Source organism: Nipponia nippon, unplaced genomic scaffold (genome assembly GCF_047370975.1).
Source record: "Nipponia nippon isolate SJK-2023a ecotype South Korea unplaced genomic scaffold, ASM4737097v1 scaffold_5, whole genome shotgun sequence".
In the NCBI taxonomy this organism is placed as follows: Eukaryota; Metazoa; Chordata; class Aves; order Pelecaniformes; family Threskiornithidae; genus Nipponia; species Nipponia nippon.
The window spans coordinates 31,259,251-31,272,858 of record NW_028262369.1 but is presented as its reverse complement, the minus strand read 5'-3'; the positions used below and the strand labels follow the sequence as shown (position 1 = coordinate 31,272,858).

Below are 13,608 nucleotides of genomic sequence, written 5' to 3'. Positions count from 1 at the left end.
TACAGAACAAACAGCTATGTAGTTGGGGAAAGGCACTCATCAAGGCACTGAAGAAGAGAATTAAGTACAAGGAAGAAAGATTTAGACCAAGATAGACTACAAAAGTGCACAGTTGCAGTCATTACAATAACTTTCTACATTTAAACAGGCTTTGACAGTCTAAAGAACAGGCTTACAGAAATCCTGAATTACAGTATACTTGGGAAATCAGATTAACAGAAACCTACACACAAGCTTTAGTGATCACTGCTCTCCAGGTGTTAACCGCCCTGGGATGCAGGGTACCACTCCCAGCAGAAGCAGTTGAACGAGAGCATACAATCACTCCCCAGGCACTCCACTAAAAAAAACCAGCAGTTTAAATCAAACTGGCTCCTGTGGCAATTTAAGTGGAGACTCTAGATTTTGGCCTGAAGCAGCTGTGTGGCATTCATATATTTCACTCCAACTCCTACCTTCCTGCACAGAAGCAGTGCCATCAAACTGCCATGACGATTTCAGCTGTGTCACGGAAGAGTGGAATGCGCCTCATTCAAAAGAGAGAAGTAGCAATATGTTTTATTGAGGTAGAATAAAAATTTTAACTTCTGCCTCCCAGAAAGAAAAGCTGAATAACAGAGCAAAAAGCTCAAGACGATGACACACACAAGCGTGCACACTATCACCAGAAACTCTCATTACTGGAGGCAGCAATGGCTTTAGCATTGAAGATGAAGTCAGAGGAATTGCATTAGGTGAAGGGACTGAATTACCAGAACCTTACAGACGATATTGACCTCATTACACTGGTCAAAAAGAGCCTAGAGAGACCAAGATACAAGATGCAAAAAGCAAAATACGTGGTCTGATAACAATAAAATCCTCATTGGGGACAGGAGAAAAAGAATTAAATTGGAAAGCGAAAGCAGAAAAGGTGTGTATATCTCAAAGCATTAGCATTAAGGAATGCAAATGGTAAGGATGGAAGCCATAAATTCAAGTAGTATTTGGTAAAGTTTGGAAAACTAAAGATATTCCAGTAAAAATAGAACCAGGATGTAAGAGACTATCACACTGATAACACCATGTGAATCAGAATGCTGGATAAGAAAGTTGATGAATTGGAGGTACTGATGGAAGAAACGGCTCAAGAAACCCCAATCCACAGATTAACAGAGAGACAGGAAAACATCTCTGATAATAAAACACTATTCCAGAAGATTCAAGACAGATGGTTGCAAAGGTCTGAGCACATGTCATGAACAAGCTTGGGAAGGTTATCACAAACACCAACATGTGCCAGAACGCAGGAAACAGGAACAGCAGGCAGACTGAAGATAGCTGAATAGATGCACTTAGGAGCAAAAAAAGGCTTTGTAAGCAAAGGCACAAAGTCAATACAACTACTCTTTCTGTCGCAGACCAAAGCGTCACCTTCTGGGTTTCGCTGAAGATCTGGCTTGTGTTGTTACAATGCTGTCTTCAGTTCACAATAACTGTTTGGCAAAACACAGTAATGTGCCAAAACCCATAAATCCAACAGGTCGTCAAATCCTGAGGACTCTGGGTACCAATCAGCATCCTGTCAGCACTGGAATAATTTTGTTAAATCTGTTGTGATCTCAAACATGGAATGGAATGCAACTCTAGATCCTTGCCACCTATCAATGCTAATAAAAATGAGATCTGAAAAGCCACTTCTCACAGCTGCCAATTCTAGTGAGAAGCTACACACTTACAAAGTCTTCTTCCTCAAATTGCAACTGCTCTTTATCTTCCTTCTTCTCTTCCCTGGATTCAACAGGCAGCTTTTCTTGAAAGGCTGAACTTTTCCGAGAATGGAAGTTGCCATTCCAGTGGCGATGAACTCCAGTTCCTCCTCCACCACGCTGGTTCACACCATCATGGCCCCGTGAGGGACCATGCCAGCCAGGCTGACTGCCAGAAAGCCCAACATGAGCTCCTTTAGAAACACCAGAATCTACAGAATCATGGCGGAGAAGGGACGGCTGATGCCAGCAGTCTAAACAAAAGGAGATAAGTATGCAAATAAAAAAGTCAACACAGTGTGCAGAATACTGGAAATATCAGGCTGTTTTTCTTGTTGTTAAGTCAGTGTTCACTACTAGGCCAAACTTATTAAGCTACGGTGTGATTACATCAGAAAACAAACCAAGCTACACAATGCACATACAGCTACCACAAAAAACCCTTAAGGCCTGAGCACATGGCATGGAAGAAGAGAATAGCACAAGTTTCTTACAGGACGTTTTGAAAAGGTACAGTTTTGAAAAATGTTGTTTATATTCTGCAGAATTCTTAATTCTGTAGAATATTCCAAAACGTTTGCTCTCAGGCTGCATTCTGATCCTTCCTACTCACCTCCCGCTGTACGGAGGGGCCCATTATTGAAAAATCCATCAGAAGAGTTGTGTCTCCTACGGCTCACCCCAAAGCGGCCCTCTCCCCGTGGAAGATGCTCTCCATGTTTCTCAAAGGTGGCTGCAGGGGACTGCAGAAAGAAAGAAGTGATGTAATGAAGCATTCATTAGGGCACTCCAGGAGCCTGTCAGTCCAATAATGACATTTTCTTAATAAAAAAAAAAAAAACAACAAAAAAACCCCAAACACAAACAACCCAACCCCCACATTCCTGTACTAGTTTTCAATACAGCATCCATATCTGCATTGCTTAGCCAACAAAGTCAACAATCACATGAACCTGATCAGAATGGCACACAAATCCATGTATCTTACACAGGATCAGAGAGAACCTAACACACTAATCTTACCAGCGGTCTTTGCAAACACATACTTTCTGCAAAATTCATTTAAGAAATTCTATGATACACAGGTGCTCATTCATTCACTCCCTCTAAAGACAGAGGAGCAGACAGCAATGGGGAATCCAATCAGTCTGAATAAAATTCAGAGATACTCAAATAAGTTAAAGCACTTTTGGACTGAAACAACTATGATGCTGTAGAAAACATCAATGCCTCTAGCACTGAGATTCCAAAGAATCTTTTACACTTCACTTCCCCTCATTTATAAAAAATTTGAACTTTTGTTTTAAATTGATCAAATATCCTGAAATTACTATTGTGTCCTCGTATTTAAGCATGAAGGTGAAAGCTGTATTCTTTCTTGTTCATTAGTCTTGTCCATCATGATCTGGTTTGCTATTAAAATGTTCTTCTCCATCACCATGCACAAGTAACACAAATTGTTAAAGTCCTAAAACAGACTTCCTGGGTCAACCTAAGCTGCTTCTGGAACCAGTTTTAGAAAGAAGGTGACAGGCAAACTGCCCTCATTTTAAGGCTGCAAAAAACTAATGAGTATTTCTGAGCTTGGAGTTAGACCCCAAGGGCTTATCATCAATCTGCTACTCAGCAAGGGTCAGATTATTTTCATAAATCAAACCCAAATTATATTCTGAATTGTAAATAAGTGGCAGCTCAAGTCTTGACTCCCACAGATTTAGGGCCATTTCTTTAATGATGTTCTACTTGGGATCCCACTCAAGTCTCAATGCAAAGACAGTGAACTACTTCCATGTCTGAATGCAAAGATCACTCCTCCTCTGAAATAAAGGGGATACATTTGTTGCAACAAAGACAACAAAAATTATTTTCACCTTAGTAAGTTTCCAAAAGCCTTCTTTAAAAACACAAAAGAAGTTAAAATTAAACGTTTTACGTTCAACAAAACACTGGGGCAATTTTTTGCTTTTTATTATTGTCATAACTGTAAAAGGAGGTGATCTGTATTAATGTTACCTTGGTTGACTGTGGCGTTGAGAAGTTAAGCCAGGCAGGAACAAAGTCATGCTGCGCCATTTAGGTCCAGTGTCTCCCTTCAATAAAATGAGGCATCAAACCTCATGGCCAGGATCTGTAAGTGAAAAGAACATTCCCTGACGGTCACCTTTTCCAAACTGAAATAATATAAATATAATAATATAATAATATAAATAAATAATAATACAATTTCTTTCCCAAAGCTTGGCCTATACGAATAGGAGGGCAAAAGTGCTGTAGTTTTTCATATTACACTTAAGCATTTTTTTTTTTTCCTGCTGACTTTGCTCCTCTGACCAAAACAGGTAAGAACTTAAACATTCCCAGTTATTTCCTGTTTAGAATTAACACACCCATGAAATTTATGATAGGATGGGCGTGGAGGTGGGAAGAAAACAGAGCAAACAGCATACAAGTCATACAATGCACAAATGTGTAAAATCAAGACAGGACAGAATTTGGGGTGCATTCCTTCAATGCTCATTGTCTCATAGTCTACAAAGGGGTGATTACTGCATGTTTTATTCCAGAGGCTATAAATCAAATATGACCAAACCAGTGATGATGTTAAAGACATCGAGAGCGGATCAGAGACCTGAAAGACAACCATATGCCAGCTCCTGCCCTCCCAAGTTAAAATTGTATCCAGATCCACCAACCTCCATACACCAGGGAATATCCTATGCTGAAACTGCTTTCATAGCTAAGAAACCAAATGGTTCGGAACAGAACACAGGCTGGTTGAAGGATCTTAATGGAAGTTCAACTGAGGACCAGCTGAGGCGTCTCGCTGAGGAATCTGAAACAGAATTGTTCTTTCCAACATGTCATAGCAATTTCCACTGCTCAAAACGACGAAAATTCCATTATTGCTCTGTATAACTGAATTCTGCCTTTTTGTGGAAGGTTCTCCAGTTTACCATTTTGCTTTATTTTTCAACTGTAATCTATCTATGAATAAGTCAACGCTACATTACCAAAGAAAAAAGTACACTTGATCACTTACCCTGAGTTTGGCCTCTGCAGTCCAATGTCCTGTTTCTGTGCTTCACTGACCTTCGGGTTCCTTCCTTCTCCAGTATGCTGTAAGGCCAGCCTTGAGGCAATAGTGCGTCTCGAAGCAGAGCACGAGAGGCCGCACTTCGTGCCAACTGTGCCCTTCACCCCCTCAGCTGCTCATTTTAACCTCTCTTTGCACTCTCACTAGAAAAAAAAATACCTAAGAAGGTAATTTATATTAAAAAAAAAGCCACGACCACGTTCACCTCATTAAATTTCCTCTGGTCGTGGTAGTACAGAAGTCAGCCTTTACATTACAAAAAGGTTTGTCAAGTCTGCATGACAACATTCAGAGCAACACCATGGTTAATACTGAACAGATACACTCAAGTCTGCTGGATAATTCATGATCTGCAGCAGATCAACCTGAACACTCTGGAAAAAGGACGACGTTACATAAAAACGTTTGCCCCAGATGCTGAGATCTAAACAACAAGCATCTGCCCAAGTGCTCTTAAAATATAAACTTCATTTTTATCACATATATCTGCTAAAAAAAGGTATAGTATTTTAAAAAATGAATGTTAGGATATACTCTGGTCTTCACGTAACTTGGTTAATGCTCCACAGAGCTAAGCACTACTCGATATAAAGCTCAAAAGCAGGCACAAATGTTTATCTCCCAGTTTTTCACCATTTACATGCTGAAACATAGGTCATATGAACAAAAAAATGCCAGGTCCAAAAATAATCTCTTCTACTCTATTTTTTGTAGACTGGGTGCTGCTTTTAAAGGGACACAAATTATTCCACAAGAGCTTCTCGTTCTACAGTGGAGAGTTCACTTCTGGGTCATAGTCCTCTTCCATCAAAGAGGTGAGACAGGAACTGTAGTCACTATAAAAAACAAACAAAACCCCATCAGTACAAGAGGCATAAACAGGACAAAGTATGACTAGAGAGAAGCACAGAAGGAGAAACTGAGCAACTATAGTGCAAGTGCCAAAAGCTATTTGATCTCTGATCAAAACAAAACCTGAAATAATCTAATTAAAAAGAGAGATCCCTGAAAAGGGCATTTTTACTTTTAAACGATCACTTCCCAGATGTAGTTTACAAAAGGGCAACACAAACAAGCTGAATCAGAATAAAGGGAAGAGTGGAGAAACTGCATGCAGCTGATGAAAGGGATTCCACACTTCCTAGCAAATTTAAAACCTGCTGCTAAAATAATAACAAGACTCTAGGCCACAGGTAGGCTTGGCTGTTCCACATATCTCATCTCCTCTATGCGCCCACATCATTCCTCGCCTGCTCCAATACAGCCAGACTCCCCTCTCAAGAGACTCATGATAGTAATACATCCAGTATTCTATTAACTCCTCCACAGAAAATACCAACAACAACAAAAAATTGAGTTTTTCTGCTATGGCCTCTTTTTCCTTGAACCATCTTACCTAACCAGAAGCAAACAGATAGGTTTACTGCTCCTTAAACATCTGACAAGTTTTACTACTGTTTTAATGCCAGCAGCTATTTCTCAGGATCCCTTTAGGCATGCCTTATTATGCCTTTATATTGGACTTTAATAAAGTTTGTTTTCTTTCTTTGGATATGGTTCCATTCTTTGATCAGTTTTGGTTTTCGTTGCACTTGCCATTTTTTATACTAAGCATGTGGATTTTTTTTTTTTTATTTTTTAAGACAGTTTTGATAGAAGCTCAAAATAAACACACACAGGGAATAGTAAAAGAATCACCACCTTTTTATCCTGTGGGTCATTCCCTTTAATAAACTCCCTCATTTTCATATATTGTTTTCTTTCCGGAACTAGATGTTATTGTTGTGTAGGGGAGTTTGGAAAGAGGAAAATATCTTTGCACCTAAGCTGTAAGCCATGATCACGTTTCTGGAGGTAGAGTAACAACAAGCAGCCTCACAACCCCTCTACAAACTACCAGCCATGATGAGGCACAACCAGAGTGGACGTGGCCATACGCAATACTGACCTGGGAACTTTCTGAGCATCCCACCCCGTACCACAAGCTAGTAAGCATCACACACTGCAAACAACAAAAGTGCTAACCTATCAAGCCCTGTTTTTATATTAAAGGGTAATTTTCCAGCGTGTACAGGGACATGCTGGAACATCTGCTGCAGACAGAAGAGCCTTCCCACCATGCCAAACTCGGCATAGGTACACAACTCCTTCCAATGTGACCTTCTGAGGCTGCTACCAAACGTTTGAGTAGTAAGTAGAAGATAAAACAGGGACATAGACAATGCAGTTGACTATATTTAAACAAGATTCATTACCTTCTGAATAAATATACTTTTCAGAACAAACTGTATAGCAATTAAGCCATGTCAAATTATTGACAGAAGCCTCATAATTTAAGATGATGAACCTTGAGAACAATTCACAGCGATGTGAAAAATGGACCTGTGTGGGCTTTGCTCTGTTTAGAAGTGTTCTTGGAATTTAAGGGTATCTAAATAAATGAACATCACAGAATTACAGTTTTGAAGTAGGAGCTAGGTCTGAGTACACAACAAAAATAAAACCACCACCAAAGTACAATACCCAGGTTCCACTTCACAAAAAAGGTTCCCAGTCCCTTTGGAAAAGGAAATGGAAAGCACATCAACAGTTTGCAAAACTTGTGTTACTGCAAGACATCTTTTTATATTTCAGCACAATCAAAACTAAGGTGAAACTCTGCAAAACTCCAACCACCAATTTAGAAAAGATTTTGCAAAAGATTCAGGTCTCCTAACCTGCTATTTTGATGTCATTGTTGGTATGAGTGACCAGGGCAGTTCATTAAGGAGCAGTATCTAACATGCACGTAGACAGTCTAGGGCAACTTCTAGTCACGACATTTTGGACTGATGTCCAAGCCTTGCAAACATCACGCTTGCACAGTTAGCATAAACTGATGCACTACTGATCTGGAAATTTTACGCTTGTTAAAGGAATGTCCTCCACATCATTTCAAACCTTCCATCAAGTATTTTGATACTTCTGTAACCTTTATTCTGAAACAATCTCACTTGTGGGTCTCACAGCTACACGGAGGCTCTGGACTGAGGTTGCAGTAAATTAAAGCAAGAGGCTTAAATTAATCTCCACTCACTTCTCCTTAGGTAGTGTACAGAAAGCACACTTCAGATAGTAAATTCAAAGCAATGTCTTGAGCCCTTCCAAAGTTGTGTTTCCTGGCATAAGCAAGGTACTGAAGGCTATATGCCAACACACTCTATGCCAACACAGCCTGCAGCTGGCTCCTTATTTCAATAGGCATATATACTGCTCTTCAGTCATTGCCTTCCTGGGCATGTGATATCAGAAAAAGAACAAGGTATGTGGCATTAAAATGCAATACTTTTTGTTAAAGCAAAAATCTTGCTGTTAGATGAAGTGTCGTAAATTATATTACTACTGAAACCCTTCAGTCTCCAGGATTAGCCCACGTGCTAGGTTTTACAGCCGCCTCTCACACACACACTCTGAATCCTGCCCAACGTTACACCTCCAACCTACCTAAGACCACTTCCATAACCCACCATACTACTGACAACAGCAATATCACAAAATCATAATGGGCAAGACCCAGTGTCTCTCAATTACCTTCTCTGACAGCAACCTACAAGAAATTCTTAAGGAAAAAAAGTGCAAGAACAAGAGCGGATAGCAACAGGGGTCCCAGGATACTTCCCCAGGCTTTTAAGCCAGTCTGTGTTTAGTTTATTACCAGTCAGTGCTTCTATGTAAATCTGTTGAATTGCTTTCTTTTTAAACACATCAATACATTTTTGCCTCCCAAATGAGAGGGGGCAGAGTTTACTTGTGCTTTGTGTAAAAGTAAATTTGTGGCTATAAAAACATCAGCCTTAATTCAACTGGATGTTTTCTTGTGCTACCAAAGTGCTCGACCACATGCTATTCAGTTTTTCATGATACTCGTGATTTCATACATGATATACATACGCATCAAGTCATTTCTCTTCCAAGCTAAGTCAGACTATTGTGAAAGCTTTCCCAGCCTTTACCATGTCTTTTAGATACAAGGTCACCAAAACTGCATAAAACGCTCAAGAGGATGACCAATTTATACAGCGGCAAAATTGTGCATTTTTAACCTTTCTTCCCAATAGCTAACACTGTTTCTTTTTTTGATTACTACACAGAACTGAAATGACCTTTGCCAGCTACTCAATAATGAATAGAGCGAAGAGATCCCTCAAAGTACAGGTGGGGTCTGCTTTTCCCTGGTCATGCACATGAGCATGAGTGTGGAACAAACACTCATGCATTCCCTGAAGGTGAAGTTCCCAGTTCTTCCCATATTGCATTTACAGTTCACTCAAACTGGTCTCTGCTTCACTATGGAAAACAGCAAGGACAAAGATCAACCCCAGTAGCCACTCCCAATTCCAGGAAAAAAGCAAACGAAAGTGCTCGCCAATGCAAATTTACTTCTTTCTCTCCTTTTATATGACTTCAAGTTTGAATTATTTCTGGAAATACAAATCAGAAAAAGAGAAAATAATAATAATAATATCACTACATGAGATGTTCTATAAAGGCATACCTCCTTTCAGAACAAAGATATCTGCATTAATGAGCTTTGGTGAAGAAAAAAGGTTGTCTGTCAACTACCCCAAAATATTCTTTCACCGATCAAATCGAAGAAGCCTTTGGCAAGTCATATAAGTACATAAAACATTGAACTCTGTTCAGCACTTGGGTTCTACTTGTTAACAGTTCTAATTAATCATTTAAAAAAATAATTTCAATTGACAATTTTTACACATTGCATTAAAAATGTTTTAATTATTATTTCATAGCAACCTCCTTTCATAAGTTTTTGTTGTTACAAAAGTACTCTTTTTCCCCCTTGGTAAGTGCTTAAGTTGCATATCTAAATATCCTTCACTGTGTCATTTAACATGCAAGTGGAAGAAGTGATATTTGTCACTGAGTAAAATGAACAAGTGAAAGTTGTCAGATGCTCTTTCACATTATCGGATTTCATTGTGTGTTTGTCTAAACAAATATTAAAAGTTTGACATGAAAATGGAAGAAACATACAAGCATATTCAATTTAAAGAACAGGCACAGACTACAGGAAGGAACATATGTAGCCCAGGAAAAAAAACCCCATCCTCTAATACACCATTAATAAAGTGTTCTTGTTGTGTTACAGTTGAATATAGTTATACAGTTGTTTTAATCTTTCTGTTAACTTTCAATTCTACTCCTAACATAGACTTGACCAAAGTTAATCTCTAAACCACAGAGTTTCTAAAGCTTTGACTCTCAAGCTGAGCTTTCCATATATACCTGACAGTAGGAACCAAGCAGGTATTCAATACGCCGAGACCTATACCAACCAGAACGCAAGATTAAAGAGACAAGCTAAAGATAATCAAGGCCCCTGAGCTGCGATATGAAATTAGTCATTGGGAATGGATCAAGATGTTTCAAAACTCCTAAGAAAATGCATAGACTAGCCTCATCAGCACTGCATTTTTCCTATCACTTCCTCTTCCATCTCCTACCTTGGCCTACAAAACTGTAAAAGCCCAATGGGAACCAAAGTCTGCCCCGAGATAAAAAGATCGCCTGCCATGCCGTGCCGTTCTAGCACACAGCCTCCCTGGGAATACCTGGAACCAGGGCGGCTAACCTTTGCTCCCACGATGTACTGCAGTGCACATTTCTGAAACAGACAAGTTTTACTGGATGCTTTTTCTGCCTCAATGTTCCTTGCAAACATCCGCAGGTCCCTTCACCTCTGCTGTCTACCTAGAATCCTATTAATTACAGTAATTCCGTTTCTTGTCTCCTGCAACAGCAAATCACAAAGACTTGGAGCCTCTAGCAGAAAACCAGTGTAAAAGTAAACTTTTACCCTTCATTATACATTTATCAATCCAGTTAATAGCAGCTGTAAAAGGTCACAGGGACCACATCTGTCTATCCCTGCCACAATTTCGGCTCATTTCACTGCATTTCCATGTATTTCTCTAAACAGAACATGTTTACTTAAAAAAAAGTAAAGACTGTTTTTCTAACTGGCCAACTCAATTGGGATTTCAGTAATATTCCTAAAGATCAGATGTCAGCTGGGTTGCAAAAGCATTCAGAAAAGCTAGTGAACAATTTAATGGATGCATAAGGCAGAACAGAATTTACTTCCCTCATCAGTTTTCTTTCTGTGCAGCTCTTTTAAAGTTATTTAATCAAGCAGATATGCCTAAACATACACAACAGACCTTTCCACTCTTCAGAGCAGAGTATCATTTAACAGGTGTATGTTAGTTTATGATAAAGAATTAATACCATATGCATTCACTAAAATATGATCTTTTTCTAACAACTTTTCATTAATCCAATACATTCATAGAAATAGCGAGTCACCGCCTAGAGTCCTACCTAGAAGCAGTCAAAATCATGCTACCAATTTCCTTAAGGATATCAAAAAGCCACACATGAAATTTCATTATCCTGTTTTCCAAAAAAGCAGAACATGGCTTGGTCTTACTATTATTAGAAACATTTTATTGAATAAGATAATCATATTTAGGTGCACAGCCCTTTTAAAATAATGTAATTATAAATCTTGCTTCGACCTCGCATGCATTATTAGGCCTTACTATAAAAGACACGAGTGCAGCATTACTACTTCAAGTGTTGTCGTAACCAGTGAGCTACATCATCTTAACTTGAGATCGCTTCTTTGCAGTTAATGGCATGTTCACCTACGTAAAGTATCTACAAAACAAACTTACTTTCATTTTGCTTTCAGCTTCCATTAATGCAATTGTCTAGACACACCTTCAGTCTGTCTACGTGACAGAAATACGGCTACCTTTTGAGAGGACAAATGTAGATGTTCCAGAATGGCACGTAGGACTGGTAGTGCCCACACACCCGAGGTATTATGCACCAGAGTAACTACAATACACATCTGCCATCATTACTTGTTTCTTTCCATTGTATCACAGAGCTAGACCCCCAAAACGGTTACTCAAATACAAAGGATGGTTCCATTAATTAAAAATACTGCAGAAAGCATTGTTTAAATTGTACCTGGCTGCTGAAAAATCTAGCATCTAAAAATGCAAAGCATCACTCATGTTGGATTTTACAGAATTATGGTAAACGCGAGCCCATTAAAACACTAAATGACGGATTAAAATGTTGATCATGTACCAAACCAAAGTCTTCCCAGATACAGACAGATATTAAAAGTTCTTGTGAAAACCAGCTATTATTGAAAGATTAACACCTTGTTTTTCAAGTTTAAAGCAAATGAATCTATCTTGCAGAATCATCAAAACTGTTTTGTGTTCTAGAAACAACACCGCAAATCTATATATTCCAAGATGAAAACATGCCAGAAGCTTGTCCATACAAAAGTTTTTCCAGAGTAACAGCTGGGGGTGGGGGAAAATCATATTAACTGTTATGTATCTGACCACTTTTGCAAACCAGATGACTAACTTCAATGAACTGAAAATAGGTTAAGAAAGGTCCATAGGGACGGGACACATCTATACACTAAAACCCTTTTCTCTTTTGACAGTCCTCCCACTGGCATCTCGTACAGTACTGCTTCACAAACAACCTGCCCATTTACCTACTTACTTTCCACTTCTCTAGGGTCACACTGACCGAATCCTACCTCCTTCAAAATTTCTGCAACAAATACATGCACCCACCCAACCATATACCTTGCAAAGCTTTAGCAGCCTACTCTTGTGAATACATACTGACATCTAGAACGCAGTGGGTAAGGAGACGATTTTTTTCTTTAACAGCGATCAAAGATACAAGGGCATACAAGAGTAACGTAACCAAATCGCAGAGAAAAGTGACTTCTAGGACTGCAATATAGGAAAGATTCTCCATTGAATAAGAAAACACCAAAGACTTCACCTTTAGCAATGCTATTGATTGATTGACACCTGCCCTTCCAGCCCCAGCTGATCCAAGTTTCTGCCTGCAAGGCTACCATGACACCGCTACTGGGTCAACAGTATCGGGTGCATTGAGGAGACCACAGACCCCAAAGCCAGCAAGCCTGTCTTTGGAAGGAAGCTGTATTTAACACAAAAGCCCAACGCACATTTTGGAAAAGGCGGCATCTGGGGAACGTGTACAGAAGCCTGTGTAAGATGATAAGGCTCTGAACCTCAGCCAGCGTGATACATTGCAACTGAGCCGTTCCAGTGGGTTTTGATAAGTTTACTCTGAGTACCAAGATAGGACCATTTTAAACATGTAAAATCTAAAAGGCTCAACTCCTTATAAGCACAAAATGGGGATAGCACAGACTTTCTAGATATTATGTGTACCAACAATTATTCTTGGATGTTTTATACTCTACAGCCACTGGCAATACTGCCATCCCTTATGCCGCTCTCCTGTGCCACTTTCCTCCAATGTCCCTTTAACAGTCTTTAGTACTGTTTATGTTAGAGAACTGCGGTATTTACCCGAAATATTAAAACCTGCCTCCCTTACTCTGCAGGGAGTAAGGTTCCAGGGATACACCTCTATTAAACAAGTGTATCTATTGACACTACTGATACAAAACAAAGAAACATTTTAAATAGTACTAGGCTTTAAACGTGAACAATATTCTGAACTTTCAACCAGCTTTAGCATTTTATGAAATAAGGTATTTCGAATCCGGAGAAGGTATTCTGCTAATTTTAACCAAATCCAAACGTCTTTTTAGCTCTTGAAGAGAACAAAATCAAACATCTATTTTGCAGTGCACTTTGATCCACAGACCTTTTGAAAGTATCTGAG

The 13,608-nt window shown here is 39.2% G+C and overlaps 1 protein-coding gene across 2 annotated transcripts in view; it reads right to left on the bottom strand.

Annotated features, from left to right (window-relative positions):
• The window catches only part of GPBP1L1 (GC-rich promoter binding protein 1 like 1), a 33,849-nt gene that overhangs the window by 12,554 nt on the left and 7,687 nt on the right, over nucleotides 1-13,608 (bottom strand). The window contains exons 2-6 of one of the 2 annotated variants that reach the window (XM_087732050.1): nucleotides 4,789-5,678; nucleotides 4,442-4,581; nucleotides 3,762-3,876; nucleotides 2,362-2,491; nucleotides 1,719-2,002 (exon numbers count right to left, since the gene is read on the bottom strand). In XM_087732050.1, coding sequence (XP_087588176.1) covers nucleotides 1,719-2,002; nucleotides 2,362-2,491; nucleotides 3,762-3,821 — 474 coding nt within the window. In that variant the 5' untranslated portion in view covers nucleotides 3,822-3,876; nucleotides 4,442-4,581; nucleotides 4,789-5,678. The remainder of the gene's footprint in view (nucleotides 1-1,718; nucleotides 2,003-2,361; nucleotides 2,492-3,761; nucleotides 3,877-4,441; nucleotides 4,582-4,788; nucleotides 5,679-13,608) is intronic. The other variant, XM_087732049.1, reaches the window with a different exon arrangement.